The 19,536-nt window shown below is 40.2% G+C and overlaps 2 protein-coding genes across 3 annotated transcripts; both read left to right on the top strand.

Moving 5' to 3' along the window:
- Window positions 1-73: 73 nt before the first annotated feature.
- On the top strand, window positions 74-12,066 carry usp5 (ubiquitin specific peptidase 5 (isopeptidase T)). 2 transcript variants are annotated; one of them, XM_069142451.1, is made up of 20 exons: window positions 74-405; window positions 1,005-1,133; window positions 1,302-1,368; window positions 1,472-1,599; window positions 2,544-2,689; window positions 3,085-3,269; window positions 3,427-3,521; window positions 4,530-4,723; window positions 4,955-5,026; window positions 5,755-5,842; window positions 6,001-6,126; window positions 6,209-6,362; window positions 6,912-7,074; window positions 7,170-7,258; window positions 7,904-8,032; window positions 8,496-8,639; window positions 8,737-8,879; window positions 10,128-10,278; window positions 10,494-10,578; window positions 11,149-12,066. In XM_069142451.1, the coding sequence occupies exons 1-20, from the start codon at window positions 298-300 to the stop codon at window positions 11,240-11,242; spliced, it is 2,490 nt and encodes an 829-aa protein (XP_068998552.1). In that variant the 5' UTR covers window positions 74-297; the 3' UTR covers window positions 11,243-12,066. The 2 variants fall into 2 exon arrangements, with proteins under 2 accessions (XP_068998552.1, XP_068998551.1); XM_069142450.1 differs by having other exon boundaries at window positions 7,904-8,089.
- An 85-nt stretch (window positions 12,067-12,151) lies between these two features.
- LOC138194052 (T-cell surface glycoprotein CD4-like) lies at window positions 12,152-16,709 on the top strand. The gene is made up of 9 exons (XM_069142454.1): window positions 12,152-12,471; window positions 13,432-13,473; window positions 13,736-13,894; window positions 13,977-14,117; window positions 14,869-15,105; window positions 15,198-15,272; window positions 15,390-15,532; window positions 15,660-15,727; window positions 15,956-16,709. The coding sequence occupies exons 2-9, from the start codon at window positions 13,446-13,448 to the stop codon at window positions 16,020-16,022; spliced, it is 918 nt and encodes a 305-aa protein (XP_068998555.1). The 5' UTR covers window positions 12,152-12,471; window positions 13,432-13,445; the 3' UTR covers window positions 16,023-16,709.
- The last annotated feature ends 2,827 nt before the right edge of the window (window positions 16,710-19,536 follow it).

The following is a 19,536-nucleotide window of genomic DNA, read 5'->3' as shown; positions in this document are numbered from 1 at the left end:
AAAAAAAAAAGAAAAAAAATCCCAGCGGGTGCCGGTATTTCATAGTTTACGGTAAACAAGCCAAGGAGCCTCTCGGCGTGTGCGCGAGTTGTTTCGGCCTTCCCTCAACACAAGGCAGCGTCGCATGATTCATTCAGCCGAACAAGACAGCTGAAGACGGGCCAGACAGCGGACGCTCTTCCGAGCCGGGGAATCAAAAAAAAAAAAAAAAAAAAAAAAAAAAAAAAGGGCTGTGTTGTGTCCAAACTCAGAAGAAGCAAGTGTGTCCAACTGAAAGGCGGAACCAGTGAGCTCGCCATGGCGGATGTTGGTGATGTTTTGATGTCGGTTTTGTCCACAATTCGGGTCCCGAAGCCCGGGGACCGTGTCCACAAAGACGAATGCGCCTTGTCATTTTCCTCGCCGGTGAGCCATCTTCTCTTTGTAAAACACCCCCCCCAAAAAAAAAAAAAAAAAAAACCAAAAAAACCCGTCAGCCAACAAATAGAGCCGTTTTACTTTTCATTTCTCTATTTTGCCTCTTTCTTCTGTCACATTGTGTTGGTGTTGTCCAACTTTACGCGCTGGTTCGCTTCATTTTTCCTGTTTCAATTTACGAGCCAGCTAGCGTCAAAGCTAAGCTAATAATGCACTGTAATGGAAACTTAGCTGTAGCTTGTTAGCCAGCTATGTTGCTTGCCTGGTCATGCTGTCAAAACTAATTGATCGGTTTTACGGTCACAACTGGAGAAGGATTGTTCAAATTTAACGTAACTTGGCTCATAACATCGCAATTTTGACAGGTTAAGCTTCTCGTGGATTTAGATAGCAATAAAGAAATGTTGTTGGATAGCAGTGGTTAGCAGATTGACAGGAGGGGTCGTTGCCTAGATTTCAGTAACTGATGCTGTGACATACTTCAGACCCATAAATTGTCTTTATTTTTTAACTTCACCGTGTTGTGTCACCATTTTGCGTGTGAAAAACGGTTGTAACGATTAACATTGCGTGTACTTTCTTTGCAGGAGAGTGAAGGAGGCCTGTATCTGTGCATGAACAGTTTCCTGGGTTTTGGGAGTCAGTATTTGGACAGGCATCATAATCGGTCTGGTCAGAGGGCTTACTTGCACATCACCCGGGTTCGTAAGGCAAAGGTAGATCCTTTTTTTTTAATTTTTATTTTTGATGTGATGTATTTTAGATGGTGCTCAGTTACATATACTGCACTGACTCATCAACATTTCTCTTGATACGATCTGAACCATCTCTTTTCATGTCTACTGAGTTCATCTCAATGCCCACTGATATCCTATTATTCTCAGAAGGAAGATGACAATAACTCGGGCTCTGGACACCCACCTAAGAAAAAGCCCACAAGACTGGCTATAGGTGAGTGCATGAGGAAGTAATTATACAAACACTGATAAAATAGTGTGTCCTCATTTTGAGACAGACAAACAAATATCACCCTTCTTGTTTCTGTTCTGTTCAGGGATTGAAGGAGGTTTTGATGTGGACCAGGAGCAATATGAGGAGGATGTAAAGGTGGTCATTTTGCCAGACAGACAGGAAGTGACAACAGAGGACCTTGCCACCATGCCTGATGTTGTGAGAGAAAGGGTAAGATACGTTGTGTGGTTTCTGGTAAGAGAAATGTCGTCATTCTGTTCAGGTTCTTTCAGAGGCTTGCTGCAAACAGGTGATCTCTGCAGATTTTTTGACAATGTAGTTTCATACAGTATTTGGTAAATATATTCCTTTAATACTAGATTAGGTGACATACAAGTAGGGAAACATAAATATGGATAACAAACTTTGTTATTTTCAGTGATTAAGAACGAGGGGTAATCAACAAGTTCAGAGACTGTTCCTGTTGCGTGTGGACACTGCGGCAATGAAGCAGTGTACAAGGCCAGGTGTTTTGCGATATATTCCTATTTCAAGAGGGGCCAAACATTACTGTCCAAGACCCCCCAAAAAAGGCACATCAAGTCAGAAGGCACAACCTTAATTTTCTTTGATATTCGTGGGGTTGTGTACAATGAATTTGTGATGTTCTGTGACGTCTGAGAGAAAATATTAGGTGCAAACAACCTGAACTGTGGCACAAGGGCACTTTGGTTTTCCAACTTGACAAAGCGTCCGCTCACTGTTTGTTGAAAATGCACAAGTTTCAGCCCACCACAATGCAATCATCACTCCCCGCCACCTCTACTCGCTGCATTTGGGTCCTTGACACTTGTTTTCTGTTCCCCAAAACTTATGACACAGACCTTGATGTGTGTTCTCTGCTCAAGTTTCAGGTCCATGTTCAAATTACAGATGTGCTCAGACCAGTAGTCATGAAACGTGTCGCTCAGGTGCTAATTTTTATGTTAACTAGGAATGCTTACCCACGAAGATTATAGCTTCCCCATGCTCCCTGCATATTACAGTGCTGCGGCTCGATCATGTTCAACAGGAGCAACCTTGGACCTTTTTGAATGCCCCTCGCAGTTAAGAAATTTAATCGTTGGTTCATCAGGACTAATTTATGCTTATTGATTCATCTGCTGTCCCTCTAGGTGTCTCTGTCCATGGCCAGTATCATGGCAGCAGACTCTGTGTCTCATACCTTGCAAGTTCAACAGTGGGACGGAGAGGTGAGACAGGAGTCGAGGCATGCCGTTGACTTTAAACAGCTGGACAATGGAGTCAAGATTCCTCCCAGGTGAGGTCACAGCTTTTTTTTTTTATCAAATATACCTACCATGCAGTTCGTTATGAAATATAAACACAGCCGCTCCCATACTCTTTTCAAAATTGATGAAAGAACGTGTAAACCGCCTCCACATACTGTAAATCTTCTAACATTTGCAGTGGTGTATTTACTTTAGTGAAGAAATCAATAATGCTTCAGCAGTTAGGTTCCAGTGATTCATTATTGTATCAGTTAATCAATGCTGTTGTGTCCAATAATAAGTTTTAGGACAGAGATAGTTGTTCTATTTTGTTTATTAAGTCAAAACCTGTAAGTTGTTCGATGGCAGTACAAGAGTTGAACATTAAGTTAACAAAAACAGGTGTTTATTGGAGTTTATGTTCATTTTCTTCCCTTCATCCCAGTGGCTGGCGGTGTGAGGTGTGTGACCTCCAGGAGAATATTTGGATGAATCTGACGGACGGCAAAGTGCTATGTGGTCGCAGGTATTTTGATGGCTCCGGGGGCAACAACCATGCCCTTCTCCACTTCCAGGAGACGGGATACCCACTTGCTGTCAAACTCGGCACCATCACTCCTGACGGCGCTGGTAAGCAGAAGACATGATGGTTTTCCTGTAGAAAAATGTTTAAATATCAAAGATGTGGGCTATGATGGATCTCTGTTAATATTCGTTGTTGAATGTATAAAGTATATATATTTGTGCTTCGTTGCCCTTAACTGAAACCACTGTTTTGTGTGTCCAGATGTGTATTCCTATGATGAGGATGACATGGTGCTGGATTCCAAGTTGCCAGAGCACCTATCTCATTTTGGCATCGACATGATGACCATGGAGAAGGCAAGTTTTGTGTGTGTGTCTGCAGATTTGAGTGAAAACTGACCACATAAGTTTGGTTATATTGTGTACTTATTGACCAAGTATCCAGGCTGTGTAATTTTCTCCCTGTTTTTCAATGTGCACTGTCAGATCAAGTTCTTGTAGACAGAAGTATTGACCAGCCCTCTGCTTTACGGTCGGAGTGTTACAGATTTAGTCTGAGATATTGAGTTCTTTTTCTTCTTGGCTGACATTCAGACAGTTACGGCTGGCTCTGTTTCATGGAGTAGCCATTGATTAGATGGTTTTACTAAAGGGGTCCAAGATCCAGCTGCAGTAATAGAACTCTAACACTTGTAAATAAAACGCATACCACAGAAATTCAAGTTATTAAATAGCTGATCAGCTTTTAGGGTACTTCTCACATGTATTATTATTGTTGGCCATTTTTTGGGGGGGGAAACACACTATTAACTGTGTTTTTTATACCTTAAATCTTATCTTAATCTCACAGAAGGAGAGCAAGAGATTTATTAAAGTATTATTACTGCTAAACAATAAAGCTGCTCAACAACATATCTGCCCACTTTTCCATTTCAGATGTTTTCCTAAACACCTGTTTCCTCTGTGATTCCCTGCTGCCGTTTATTTCTCTGCCACCTGCTTCTCTTATATGGAGCGCAGACTGCACAGTTGTCAAAGTCTTAAGATCTTTGTACCTCACACTGTGTATTCTAATGTTTTTGTGTCTCACTAATGTATTGCTGCACACACTTAATGATGTTGCACAGACAGGGGGTGAAGGAATAGTGCTACAACACATCAGAAGACAGAGTGCGGCACTTAATGCTGCGATGGTGTGTTTTGTAGTTTCGCGCTCGTCTTGCCTTCTGTCATTACGACTTTATTCTGGCTGATTTCATGCACCCTTCTCAAAATTTGAGTTCTGTTTATCAAGGCTGTTGCAAACACTTTCGTGCTTGCACCCCACTTACTTCAGTCTCTCATTCCTTTGACCTCTGCTCTCAGACTGAGCGGACGATGACAGAGTTGGAGATTGCCGTGAACCAGCGTGTGGGTGAGTGGGAGGTCATCCAGGAGTCGGGGACGACCCTGCGGCCCATGTTTGGTCCCGGCCTGACTGGTATGAAGAACCTGGGAAACAGCTGCTACCTCAATTCTGTCATGCAAGTGCTCTTCACCGTTCCAGACTTCCAGAGCAAGTCAGTAACCTCTTTTTTTTTTTTTTTACAATTTCCATTACTGTTATTATCATTTTCTTTGTCACTTGGCAATTCAATTATAGATTTTTAAGTTAATAATCACAACAGTAGAGATGAAGTAATTATTCATCATTTATTGAATATTTGACACTTTTCACACGATTCAGCATTAACATGAAATGTACTGAATGCTAATGCTTTGTTTCTTAACCTTCTGTCCATGCCTTGCAGGTATGTGTCCAACATCGACAAGATAATTGATGAAGCGCCAAGTGACCCAACCCAGGACTTCAAAACCCAAGTGTGAGTGTTGATATGATACAACTTTTCCTGGAGCGCAATGTCCCCACATGTATTCAAACACAGATTATGTGCTTGTTTTTTTTCTGTATTCTCTTAAAAATGTGGCCAACATGCACTACAGAAAAAAGATTCAATCCGTACAAGTACTCGTACGGTGCCGCTGACGGCCACAAAGCCATTTGTGGACGCCTTTCCAGGCAGCTACATATTCATATGGACTATTTGTCTTTAAATGTGAGCTCTCCTTCAGAAGCGAAAGACTATATGAGCAGGATTTACAGTTATATTGACACCTGGCCTAATGCCATTTTAACTTGCAGGAGAAAGAGCTTTGCTTCTCCTGTGTATTGTTTAAGCTGACTGAGCCCAGCATTGTGAGAACAAAAGGTCTACTGTGCTCATGTACTTGACACCTTTAAATAGTCAAATATAAGTTACAGTAACTCATTTTACTCTATAATCCTGTGTATTCACTGGAATTGAGACCTACCAGAGGTGATGTGTAATGCAGCCTAATTCTGAAAAATGCCAGCTTTTGTAGTACTGTTTGATAACTTTTTTTTAATATTCCACCAGAGATGAGAAAGTCTCCTCCATGATTAGACATTCCACCATGTTATTTGAAAGCCAAAAATACAGTCAGGCCTAAATCCAAATCCTCCTCCTGTGTGAGACGCTGGTACACTTTTGGATGTGCAGTGATGTCAGCTTTTGTTTGTTCATCACAGAGCCAAGCTCGGTTACGGTCTGTTGTCAGGAGAGTATTCCAAACCAGCACCGGACCCTGGAGATGAAAATGATGCATCTGAACCCAGGGTGAGAAGAAACAATCAGTCATACTGGATTTACAAGTCTAGTTTTACACATATCTATGGCTCATTTTGGGATTCGCTCCCAGAAACGAGTGAGAATATAACCCGCCTAATATTAGCTCTCACTGTTGACAAATTCTGCTGTTTATGCTTTGCTCGCAGGGAGACCAAATCGGAATAGGACCGCAAATGTTCAAAGCACTTGTTGGGCGGGGCCACCCTGAGTTCTCCACCAATCGACAGCAGGATGCTCAGGAGTTTTTATTGCACTTCATAAATATGGTGGAGGTAAACCTGGACTCTCTACTCTGCTTCTCTAATGTGTCCTCAGTTCTCTTCTCTTTGAATCAATACTTCACTTCTGTCACAGAGGAACTGTCGCTCTGGGGCCAACCCGTCTGAAGCCTTCCGGTTCCTGGTGGAGGAGAAGATTGTGTGTCAGCAATCAGAAAAAGCCAAGTACACACAGCGGGTGGATTACATCGTCCAGCTGCCCGTGCCCATGGACCAGGCTACCAACACAGGTGAGGACCTGATGGGCTACAATGCTCAACAACTGTATGAGCTGCCCTCACTCTAAAGTATAGCACAAGTTTATGTCATTGTTACGACCCCTCCCTTTCTGTTTGCGGTTGCTCAAGTGGCTTCTTCCTGTTTGAGCTTGCAGTCAGGGAGGTTTGTTAAGGTAATGTGGTGGCCGGTACAAATACCAGCCGTGTTTCATTGCAGTCTTCTCTCCTCGGCTTTACCTTTTCATACATTTCTCACCCGTCCATGCATCACATTCCCCACTGATGCTACTTATCTTCACACCTCCTGTTTCTTTTATGGTTATAGTTTGTTGATTTTACAATAAATTTGAACGTTGGCATTTCAACCTGTCTTGTCTCCCCTCCTCTGTGTTGCAAGCGTTGAGCCGGTTTGTGACAGTCATCAACATGCTGCATGTCAAAGAAATGCATCAGGAACAGAACAATGAACCCCTATCCTGATTGATCTTCATGTGTAAAAATGGTGTATTGCCCATTTTAAGTATCTTGATTTGAGCATTTTCTTTTCATTTTAATTTACAGAAGAGCTTCAGGAGGCAGAGCGCCGCCGTGAGGAGGGGGACTCATCAGCCCAGACAGTGCGTGCGCAAATCCCCTTCGCAGCTTGCATGGCGGCCCTCAGCGAGCCAGAGATCCTCACAGACTTCTGGAGCTCAGCTGTGCAAGCCAAAACTACTGCTACCAAGTATGAAGACAGACAGCCACACTCACTGAAAGTGATTCATTGGAAGAAATCAAAAAAATGCTTTTACTAATGTCAACTTGTCTGTCATCTGTCAGAACGACCCGCTTTGCCTCTTTCCCCGACCACCTGGTTATCCAGATTAAGAAGTTCACCTTCGGCCTTGACTGGGTGCCCAAGAAACTGGGTAAGAAAAGAAATGGTTAAATATCTGTGTTGAAAACTTTTTGTTCTAAAACAACAATGTAGGCTCCATTTTTTTTTTTTTTTTTTTGGGGGGTGGGGGGGTTTGTGTTCTTAAGAGTGCCTTTAATCACACATTATATATTTACAATGAAGGCAATAATCAACTATCAACATGCTGACTGACTATCCTTAGACTTAAGCTTGTTGTTGTATTTCCTCTTTGGCACTCTTGTACTACTTCATATGGTTTGTGTGGCTCTGATTGGTTGAAGTGAACCTGTAATAGACAGATGATTCATCCAGTCACCTGCCACGTATTTTTCTAAAGAGTCCGCCCTTTTCCAAACAGTTTAGAAAGACTTCTCTGATGGTTCTGTGTGACAAACCATCTGGTGCATCAGTTTAAGCATTGGCAAGTCAACACATACAGACTCAAATTGGCAGGCGCTCTTTGGCCTCTTATAAGCCTAAAGCTTGTGAATGTGTTTAGTTTTTTTGGCTATATACATATACACCAATTATATATTACAACTGGTCCCTGTACGTTAACCGTGCCAAGGATGAAGGTGTGGGAAACGTCTGAATTAGAGTGGATAGTGGGTGATTTGACCGTTGTTTTGAACGTGGTATGAATTTTTCTGTACAGATGTGAGCATCGACGTTCCTGACACTCTGGACCTCAGCGCACTGAGTGCGACCGGTCAGCAGCCGGGGGAGGAGCTTCTACCAGAGGTGGCCCCGCCCCCACTCATGACCCCAGATGTGGAGGTGAAAGGTATCCTGGGTTCCCATGGCAACGAGGAGGACGACTCGCTCTACTCCCCACTGCTGTGTCAGTCTGTCTGTCATTTCTGCACTTTTCCTTCTTCTGTGACTTATTTGTCCCCCAGTGTTTCCTTCTTTTCTTTTCTTGCCTTTTCTGTTTTCATTTGTCCTTCAGTTGCCTTATTTCTTTAGTTTTGTAACCTATGAGGGGGTTTGATCTGCATTTTAAGGAAACGACGCCATACTTATACTCGATCAGTTTTTTTGTCGTATACAAGTTGACGTTTTTATATATTTTCTTTATTGTTTTTTTTTTTAATTTTATTTTATTTTACAATCTGCTCAGGGCACCCAAACAGAACAACAGTATTTTCCCTTTTGTAAATAGTCAATGTTTCCACGAAAAAAAGAAAAATGTGAAAACCATTTTTACAAAGTACATCCAAGTAATTCAACTGTTTGCTCACTCTTAGCTCCAGTCCTCGATGACTCCACTGTGTCCCAGTTATGTGAAATGGGATTCCCACTGGAGGCATGCAGGAAAGCAGTTTACTACACCGGGAACACTGGTATCGATGCCGCCATGAACTGGATCATGGGCCATATGGATGATCCAGGTGTGTTGGATGAAGAAGAATTTACCAGAAAGCTATTTATTGATCTTTCTGACCACGTCTTTCAGTCTTCATGCTGTCTTCTTCTGATTGGCTGCAGACTTTTCGGACCCCCTGGTCCTGCCAGGTTGCAGCTCCGGGCCCGGCACCACACCCACTGACAGCCTGTCGGAGGAACACCTGGCAACCATCGTCTCCATGGGCTTCAGCCGAGACCAGGCAACCAAAGCACTTCGAGCAACGGTTAGCATCCAACTCCATCCAGTTAGAGATGGGGGGGGGGGGGTTGACCACATGCCCCGAGTCTAAAAGTGAAACTGTGTCAGTACGGGCACATCTGTCCTCTTAGTTCAGACCGTTAACTTCTGAGAGCCTCTAATCACCACGTAGTAGCAGGATTTCACATAAAGAGACATTAAGCGACGATGTTTCACAGGCATTGATAAGATGTATCTTGTACCTCTTGCATTTTTGTAGTTGTGAAAATAGTTATTTTTAGCTATGACGGTTTTACATACATGTTTAAATGTTTTAAAGCTGCAAAGAGTGACAGAACAAAGCAGTGCTGATAAACAAAGGTCGCGGACAAATCACAGACGTCCCCCACTGACCAACTTAAAGACCCTCCAATGACAAGTTAATAACATGTCCATGTGGTGATTTATATGTGCTATAAGACAGTCTAAAGGTGTCTTGGACTCAAAATTACATATTCTGACAGCCAGGGTTTCATATGTCACACGCCTAAGGAACCAATCCCGTCAATCGATGGGGTTTGGGGTTTCCACATTATTGAGCTGCATTGATCCATGTGTACTGAATGAAGCCAAAGGTGTAAAGGAACACCCTAGAGTGGCTTAGAAGTAACTGAGACACTTTAAGGTATTTTTCTTCTTGGATAAAACTTATAAATATATCATTTTGATAATACAGATTAGTTTTTAGAGGTCTAATCAATGCCAGAAGAGGAACTTTAAAATTTGCATATTGCTCCAGAAAGTTTGAGGTGCGGTAATTTGTGGACGTTTATTTTGGGGTACTTTGTCAGCGAGTCACTTTTACACAAATGAACTAGTTGTGTCAAGAGCTTCAGAAAGCAGTTAATGATCAAGGTGAGCAAAGCTTTTTTTCTGGGCTGCCGTCCCCTCATTAGTTACAGTATCTGACGAGTTACAGAAAACACATGGTGACTTTGCTTTTTCTCTTCTTATTAATGCTGAGAAACATTGAATTACTGCTGTTTACAGTTATGTAGTTAAAGCATCAGAAGCCAACTAAGTCAAATTGTGTTTAAAGGATGAATTTGCAGCGTTCCTATTTTCTGATGTTCTGTTCTCTGAAGAAGAGGCATCAGATATCTGTGGCCCTGTAACAAGTTAGATATCACATTTATTTACAATCATAAAAGAGTCCTCATAAAGGTTGTATTTCACCATATCCTACATTTTGTTGTTGTTTTCATATTACTTTAAACCGTCACTTGTTACACAGAGTAACGTCCTGGATCGGGCAGTGGACTGGATCTTCTCTCACCTGGATGACCTGGAGTCTATGGACGTGTCTGAAGGAGGTCGCTCAGCTGCAGAGAGCGAGGGTGGCAGGGATCCTCCACCTGGGCCTCGAGTCCGAGACGGACCAGGCAGTGAGTCCACAGGAGAGGGCAGAGTGATGCATTTCTCCGAATGTGTCCTCATAAATCAGTTGTATACAGAAACATGAAATGTAGATGGATGTAATTTTACCAACCTCTTTTGTAAAGTCTTATCTTCTTCCAGCCATCATATTTAGATTTTAGATTTCATCGTTCATATCATACTGTATAATCACAGTTGAACTCCTTTTCTCTTCTTTACTCAGAGTATGAGCTGTTTGCATTCATCAGTCACATGGGGACGAGCACCATGTGTGGCCACTATGTCTGTCACATCAAGAAGGACCAGCAGTAAGTGGTTTTTTTTTTGTGAATATTGCAGCTTTAATTTCAAAGTTTCAAAGCTCCAATGTGTTATATTCAAAAGTCAGAAGCAACCATTATCACTGAAGAAAGTAAAAAAGATGGTTAATAGCATTCATATCTAGAGTTTCTTTCAAAAGGAAACGATACAAATGAGTTACTGTCTAAAAAAATTCAATATATATTTTTTTCTGTTTTCTAACTGGTAGTTTATTGATCCATGACAGCAGGGTAAACGTGTTGAAATAGTCACATTGAAATGTAATAAAGTGGTTGGATTTCAGGTGCCTCAGCAGGGGGCACTATAGTCCAGGTCTATAGCTGCTGTTTTGCAAAGTGTAAAGTATCAGTCTAGTATACTTTAGGAGTTTTACATCTACCTAAAGGAAACACATCTATTTTATATTTGGATAATAAAAACAATCTCATTTCTATAAGTGTGCCCTCCCTTAATCTCAGGAAACTACCTTTCTGTCTTCTAAACTTATGCTGTGATTCATTTCATAATAGCAGGTGTTCTCAAACATGCGTTTATGAGCTGTGTGTTCTTTGTCTCAGATGGGTCATCTTCAACGACCAGAAGGTGTGTGCTTCAGAGAAACCTCCCAAAGACCTGGGATACCTCTACTTCTATCGTAGAGTGGCTGAATGAGACAAAGCAGCGTTTCACTTTGTGTGAAGGAGAAAGAAATGTGGACGCTAACAAACACACATTCATAGTTGCACTCCACCAAGCTCTTACAAACTCCCTGGCACGCTTCACAACTGACAAAAGTGTAAATATATCTCCCAGATTGCATATATACACGGTTAAATAAATTGGTGCAGATGTACAGATAAGGTGTTGGGGTTTCTTTTGATCCACTGATTACAAACCATGGGCCTGTTCACAGAGCAGGTTCACTGAGTTATCTGAGCAACGTTGCCGATTTAAAACTCGGAACCACCTGTTAAAACATCTGTTTGAGGTTTTTCCTCAGAAAATGTGCTCAGATAATTCAGAAAACCTGCTTTCAGGGAAGGATCCCCAAACATCAGAGGGATTTTAACTGTCGAGTCCGTTCACTAAGTTTGCTTTCCTGTCACCATTAATCCATGGCCTGACTATTGACTTCCACTGCCGTCAGTAGTCACTGCCCCCTCTCCTTCTATTGGACGATTGCAGCTTGGTGTCTTCTACCACTTCAGCCCGACACCACCTCTACCTGTTTGAGAGTGCAAGTTAAAACTGTTCAACATCCACGATAAGAGAAAATGTCAGTAATTAAAAAAAAAAAAAAAATAACAGCTCAAATGTGTGTTACAGAAAGAAAATTTAAAAAAAAGTCAAAACACCAAGTCAACTCGTTTTTCTTACAAGTTTGGTGAGGGTAATACCTGGATGATTCTTGTTTTATTTTGTTTTTATTTTGAAAACAAATGCTTTGTTACTTCTGCTGTAACAAATAAAAAAAATTGCCTTTCTGTCACAACGCCTGTTCTTTTCCGATGTGTCAGTTATTTTTGACATACTTTTGTTTCCATATTTGGTTTTCTATCGATTTCTTTTAAAAAGATGATGAGTTGCCACAATTTGTCAGTGACAATCTGTTATTGTAAATAATGTGTCTGCTGTTTCAGCTATTTGTAAAAAAAAAAAGGAAGAAAAGAAAAGCCAGGCCTAGATTGCAAGAAGGCACGAGCTTGAAGAGCAAACCCACAAAGAACTGGGGTTTGCATTGGCCTACAACTTTCCAAAGTGCAGGTTTCTCTTCAGATGTCTTCCGCCTTCTACAATTTTTTTTGTATCCTTGCACTCTTGTTTTAGATGAAGAGAAGCACACGCAGGATGAGGAGAAATTTTGGCATTTAATAGCAAAAGAGCACTGGGTCAAAATTAAGGTAAGATCTCAAACTAAATAATATGAATTAGTATTATGTTGTAAAATTAAATAATTGGATTCAGGATGATTCTTCTGGAACCACTTTCCTTTGTTCCGTAATACAGTTGAAATTTCATGACAAAGTCACCAGTTTGATAACAAATATATGTAATTATTTTGTAGATGCTGTTGTCTTTTTTTAATTTTTTTTTTTTTTTTACAAATAATGAAGCATAGGAGCTGAATTTTAATGCTCCTCCAAATGTGATGAAAAATGTGCTTAACCATTTTTTTCAAACCTTTAGTGTGCATATCGCGGTCATTTGAATTTAAGTGATTCTTCATGATGTGATTTTATAACTATTGTTCAGTCATTGGGGTGCAATATAATCATATGTTGAATGAGACTTTAGAGCAATTTTGATACAGTTCTCGAGTGTTGAATATCTGGTCAGATTGTAACTGTTGGTATCCAAAGTAATGGGAATACAATTAAAACATTTACGTGTTTAAAATGACATTGTTCAAATAAATTTAAGTATTTCAACTCACTGAAATTAATTCTTAAACCTTTTAAAATCATGAAATGTGTAAAGGAACTCTGATGTACGATCGGATAAAGTTGAAATAGCTCTAAAATAATCATAATTCTTTTTTATTGAGCACGCTAATTGTTTAAAAGAGCCACAACATTTGCTGTAGTTTTCTCAGTGACATTCTTTTCTGATTTTTAAGTCTAAGCAGCAAGTTTTACATTTTTTAGGACATGAAATAAAGAGGAAGGAAGTAGACGAAGCTAGTGGTTAGGATCACATGTCTTGGTAAAGTGCTCTACTCAAACAGGAGCTGTGTGTGGCGTGTCTATAAAATGGATGAAGGGTTCATTTTCCCACTGTGAACCTCTACACATTATGTTATTTTTTCATTATGATTTTGTCTTAACAAAAATGTGAATTTGTGTTTTATATTTATCCCTCAGATCCACCATTGAAAATGAGGACAATTGTGTGGTTTGGGTTAGGTGAGTGAATTTAACTAGAAAAAAAAAAAAAAAATCATTGTAAAAAATCATTTAAAATAAAGGGTTAATCTTTGCCTCTAATGTTGCTCCAATTAGCAATGTTATGTTTTCAATCTACCTGGAAAAATTCTGAACAAAAATGGCTTTACTTGTGTTTTACTCACCCCAAATACCTACTTTTACTTCATTTTAACTATATTAATTCCCAATGCAATTGATACTAAATAAACAGTGTTTAATAAATGTGATTCTCTCTCTACAGTGCTGGGTGCACTCTCTGCTGCAGGCAAAGTTATCATCACAAAGGTCGGGGAGAGAGTCACCTTGGACTGTGAGGTCAGCAGCTTCAAGTTGCTGGTGTGGAGCCACAGAGGGATCTTGATTATTAGTGTTGATGGGAAGAGCGGCTACACTCGCAGAGGTACTCACATAGACAAAAGACCGACATAACAGTTGAAATTATTATAATTATATAACATTAGTGTCGGTGGTCTCTACATCAGGCTCAGGTGGGATTGTGCAAAGGTCAAAGGTGAAGCAGAAGACAAAACTGGAAATCTCCAGTGTGGCAGACGATGATGCTGGAGTGTTCACCTGTTCGGCAGGCAGCACAACCCATGAACACACACTTATTTTGGTTTCAGGTAGGTAGAATGAGGAAAAACTCTATTTACAAAGAATTGTTCATTCAATTGAATGCAGTGAGTGATTCATCAGCTACTGGACAACAATTAGGGTTATGTTCTTTGAACTTTAATCTCATAGGTCAGTTTTAATGCAGAAGATAAGTATGCATCTAATAAAAATCAACTCTTTATGCATACACAAGCACACACATACATTTCAAAAAGGGGTTTTGCAGTGATGTACTCTTGCATAAATTGTGATAAATCTGGAGGACTCACAAGAGACAGATTTAATAAATACCCAGATTATAGTCCCCAATATAGCTCAAACTCCAAAAACAGAGGGTTCTACATTTCCCATAATTCAACTCTATAATATCTTTCAGTAGCCCTCCTCTGCCTGGTAAATGTCCAAAGCCTTAAAACCTCCCACTTTTAGATTTTAGCTCAGCCTTCCCTTTAAAGGTTTTACTCTACCGTCCCAAACTATGGGACATCATTAGAAAGCTCCCTAAACAACTTGTTTTACTAACCTCCATGTATAAAAGTGGAGAGTCAAGTTCATGAATTAATATCCCTAAAATTCAGATGTTCCACTCTGCAGAAGTGTTCCCATCAATATGTAATGTACTATGTTGTTGTTTTGTTCTTCCTGCCAGATAAAGGTGTGTCTGTGCCTAATAGATAGATAGATGAAGTCCTTTGTTCAACGAGGCCTTCCCTCTCTCTTTGTGATTCTCAATGTATCCTGACCCTGTCTCTTTGCCAGTCTCGGTCAATCCCTCTAGCGTCCTCCAGCTGGGAAGCAAGGCCACGCTCGACTGTAAGGTGGAACCATCGGAACTAGATGTCACAAGGCAGTGGAAGAGGCCAGATGGAGGGTCACCAAAAAACTTACCCGCAGTTGAACTCCAATCTGTAGGCACCTCAGATGCAGGGACTTGGCAGTGTACCGTGTCATATCAACAGGAGACTTTCAGTGAGAGTTTAACCATCAGTATAAAAGGTAGGATGCCTCAATCTTGTACATGATCTTAACAGAAGCTGCCTATGTGGTCAAAAGACAAAGCATGATATATAGTGTGGTTTTGCTTTCAGAGCATGCTCCTAAAACAACTACACCATCCACTTCCTACAACTCAAAGGACAGCCATAAACCAACCTGCGTTGACTGTGCGTACAGCTTGTAAACCGTCTAACTGTGAATACATTTTGCTCAAAGTGATTCTCCACTGCATGTGTTGTTGATTATTTGCTTTCTGTCATGGTCTATTTTCTTTGCCCGACCAGGTGACCGTCCGTCCTCTGATGCTATGCTGCTGCTGCTGGGGCTCAGCTGGTGGGTGTGGCTCGCAATTGGACTCGGCTCTCTGGTTGTGATTCTCCTCGTAGTCTTTGTCATTATCATGTGCAAGAGGGTCAGAAGAAGGAAGGTAAGTGAGGAAAAGTCATTCAGAGAATCTTCATGAGCTGCTTTGACGATTTAAATAAGAAGGTGATGTTAAGGAGAATGAGTTTCTGCAGCAAAAAAATAAAAACATGTTTCTTCTCTTTTTAAAGAGGAAATTTCTGAGAATGAAGAATACCCCACTGCCACTGACGCCGAAGAAGTACTGCCAGTGTGACCGGTAAATGTTCTTAACTTTCTTCTATCTAAAAAAAAAAAAAAAAAAAAAAAATCCCTTTACACCCTCTCCAGTAATCTCTGTTCACTTTATAGATGCTTTCTAATGGACTCTATTCACTTTATATGAATGACTGTTTGACCTTCATTTTCACTGTGGCTTTTACAGAGTACTTCATTATTGTGTTGTAATTAGTGTGAAAACGTCTCCTCTCCACTCTCTTTATCACAGCCCAGCAGCTGCAGCAAAACCGCAGCAAAGACGCCGCAGAGAGAAGCCATCGGCCCTCCCTCTGTAACCCCTGCTAATGGAGTGACATGAAAGGCAGATTGAAGGAAGGAAAGATGCAGAAAATCTAAAGACTGAAAGAGAGGGATTGAGAGAGAGAGAGAGAGCGAGAGGGGCGTGGGGGAGGGGGGAGAAATAGAAAAACCCCAGTGTGAATATGACATGAATGTAATGGGCCTTTAAATGTTCCTGATGAAAATACAAAACAAATGTAATGATGTTGGCACTTTGAGCTTTTTCACTAAGTATAACCAGTGAACTTGTCACAAAACCTGTCTCAGCCTTGTTTTCTTAATCATTGTCTCCCTCCCATTTCTATCTCTTCACCCGTGTCTCATTCACCCACCCTCACACCCTCCTCAGAGGTTTGTGTGTCAGATTGTCGTGTTGTGCTTTTTCCTGATGTTGTTTTCTCGTCGACTTTACCTTTGTTCCTGTTTTGGCTACCCGTGGGTGTCTCCCTGTCTTTAAGCATGCAACTATACCTGCCTGGTTGTACTTGGGTCCTCGTGTACAATTCAGCGGCATATATGTGCCTATAAATCTCTGTAAATGTATACATACTTATTGGAAATATTGTCTTTCTTGTATCTCTGTATTTGATATGCGTACACTTTGCCTTTATTTCTGTTGGTTATAAATGAAATTATTGAATTTTTGCATGCATCTTTTCTCTTCAGTAAATAAAACAAACTGATACCCAAATGCAGCATTTGCAGAATTATTTATTTCCTTGTGTAACACATGCAGTCTTTATAAGTGATATAAAATCACACATCAGTTCCCACAACACAACAGTGAGGCTGGATGTAATTTGTTTCCTGTGAATCCCCTGTGCGTTCAGGAGAAGGTTTAAAACTGACAGGAAGTTGGAAAAACCTCTTTATGGAGAGGTGAATACTGAAAGTTAAAAAAGGGTTGGGGATAAATAATTAAAAGAATTGGATTTAAACTTTCATGACCTTCATAATTTCCAACATTACCTTTATTCCTCTTTCATGGCGTTGTATGGTTTAAATTGTGCCTGCATTGGCTCCAAAATCTTTGGATTTCCCACAACTGGTGCAGTACAATGCAGGTGTTGACACTGCATGCGGTGAAACACACTGTAAACACCTGTTTTGCACAAAAACAAGACCATCAATGGCATACATACATATTCATATAAGAGTGAAAAAATATTTGATGTTGTATACAAGTTTAAGAAGTTCCCCTTTATTGTAAACTACTTTAAAAAAAAAAAAAAAAAAAAAAAAAAAACGTCTACGTTGTCCTTCTTGGTTTGTGCATGTGACTGTAATCCTAAAATATGTAATCCATTTTGTACCATGTCAGAGAGGATGGGATCATAGTCATGTCTCACTTCCTCTGTGTGTGTGTGTGTGTGTGTGTGTGTGTGTGTGTGTGTGCGTGCGTGTGTGTGTGCGTGCGTATGTGCGTGTGTGCGGCACGCGCGTGCACATGCGCGCGTGCGTGTGTGTGTGTGTGAGACAGAGCCACCTGCTGTGCATACAACCTACAAAATGTCAAAGCTGAACGCATTGCTCTACTGAGAACATCACATGTGAGTACTCCTAAACATTCTGTGTGTATACTCAGTTATTCTCAGAGATGGCAGCTGGTGTTTTTACAGAGAGAAGATACATAATTCAGGGTAGCACGAGGTCAGGGGCACAAATTACTGCTTTAAATACGGACAAATGTCACAGACTCGGCACGAAATCCACTCACATAGACAGAAGCAAACACTTAGCGGCAAGACTTAGATCTGGTCTGAACCGAGGCTACATTTTTAAATTCTTTATCTTGCTCCACATACCGATTGATTTGTCTCGGCCTTGGTCTGGTTTTGTCTGTGTTGGTTGTATTTTGCCTCAAAAACTGACATGATTGATCTGAAATAATTACAAAAAAGCTACAGTTCATAGCCTGTGCTGATAAAAACACAGGAAACACTTTAATTAAACAATTTATTGCTGTTTTATCACCAGATTTAAATAATTTTCAAATTCCACCAGTCTTGATCTGCAGATTTCACCCGTCTTTCAGACTTTGTTAGTCTTTGTGATGTGCTTATCTTAACGACAATGCTGAGGACAATTTCAAAATGTCAAATCAGAAATGCCTAAAATAGAATTTTCAATGCGTAAAGACCAAAACTTGTGCAATGGCAGCAGCAACATGTAGCTGATTTTGCAATCGTTGCATTGATGGGGTGTTCAATTTATGCTAATCTTACGCAAGCAGCACACAAACCGAATAATTTAGAATTTTTGAAACAAATATCTGGAAATTAAAAAAGTAAAGAAATTAAAAGTATCCTGTCAATTGTTCCTGCGGGTGGTGGCCTTGTTGCATGCACACCCCCTACTATTAAAACGTAATATTACAATAGGTACTCATAATCTTTAAAAAGCATCCAAAATAATTCGCAGCTATTCAGGTGCACTTCAAAACCACTAATAGCTTGAGTACGTATTCATTAGACATTAGAGACACTTGTGTTTCTCTGACCTTAAACGACCATAAAAAGAAAAAGAAAATGTGACAGCTTGTTTTATTTATGTATTTGGAGACACTGATGTAGTGTCATCAAATACTCAGGACTTTTGTTTTGTTTGAGTGTGACAATTAAACAAGATCTGTAATATTTCATTGTAATTGTCCGTTTACAGCTCCATGGTATCACTCGTTGCCTGTTAGTGTTTGAGCAAAGGGTTGACAGCAAATACCTTCCAGCGTCAATAGTGCCTTTAGAAATACGATAAACACAGTACAGAAATCAAACTAAATCCAGTTGCTTCATATGACGTACAGAATTTATGAACGTAACATAGGATATATATTCAATGAGACGTGATTAACTTTGAACGGTGGCAGTTTAATGCAATGGTTCCTTTTATTTGTAACATAAAACACACACAAAAACCGAATAGGCACATGTTTGGCTCACTAAATAGAAATATGTTGGCATAATGAATGCTTTTGTGTATTTATGTTTGTTAACTACAAACTACTGACTAACTGTGTTCATTCACTGCATTCATTTAAGAAATTATTTCTGATTCAGTTTATGTCCAATGGGACATAAACAAAACAAGAAGCTTTGAAACTAATTCAGAAGCCTTGGTTGGTCCGAACTGCATCAAACTGACTGAAATGTGTTTCTTTTTGGTTAATATACAATGCACTATCAACCAAACAGTAGTTTAACTCCAGGAGTTATCTAATATTTTTCATACTAGACATGTAACTGGAGGGTCCCCAAAAACCATGAAAGTGGGACAGTGAGTCCTGCAGGTGTTGTTTAATCACGACAGTGAAAACATGCTGCTTGTTAACATGTGAAAAAGGCCTGAAGCATATTCACTAAACTCTGTTCTGTCGCTCTGAATTGTCAGATGATCTAAAATCAAACAAATGAAAGAATAACTGTTCAAAGTCACACATAATACTACCGTGGTAATAAGTAACATAAAGATGGGTAGTAATACAGCCTCATAGATATTGTGGAGCTTGAGATG

Source organism: Embiotoca jacksoni, unplaced genomic scaffold (genome assembly GCF_022577435.1).
Source record: "Embiotoca jacksoni isolate LCO1_2020_lvr unplaced genomic scaffold, fEmbJac1.0.p SCAF_11, whole genome shotgun sequence".
Lineage (NCBI taxonomy): Eukaryota > Metazoa > Chordata > Actinopteri > Embiotocidae > Embiotoca > Embiotoca jacksoni.
This window is presented reverse-complemented; position numbering and strand designations above follow the sequence as displayed.

What these genes read in the sequence shown, in the direction of transcription:
- usp5 (XM_069142450.1), top strand. Translation starts at nt 298, where the DNA reads ATGGCGGATGTTGGTGATGTTTTGATGTCGGTTTTGTCCACAATTCGG. An exon ending in CCTTGTCATTTTCCTCGCCG is followed by an intron (nt 406 to 1,004) that starts GTGAGCCATCTT and finishes CTTTCTTTGCAG; the next exon opens with GAGAGTGAAGGAGGCCTGTA. An exon ending in GCCCACAAGACTGGCTATAG is followed by an intron (nt 1,369 to 1,471) that starts GTGAGTGCATGA and finishes TGTTCTGTTCAG; the next exon opens with GGATTGAAGGAGGTTTTGAT.
- LOC138194052 (XM_069142454.1), top strand. Translation starts at nt 13,446, where the DNA reads ATGAGGACAATTGTGTGGTTTGGGTTAG. An exon ending in AATTGTGTGGTTTGGGTTAG is followed by an intron (nt 13,474 to 13,735) that starts GTGAGTGAATTT and finishes CTCTCTCTACAG; the next exon opens with TGCTGGGTGCACTCTCTGCT. An exon ending in AAGTACTGCCAGTGTGACCG is followed by an intron (nt 15,728 to 15,955) that starts GTAAATGTTCTT and finishes TCTTTATCACAG; the next exon opens with CCCAGCAGCTGCAGCAAAAC.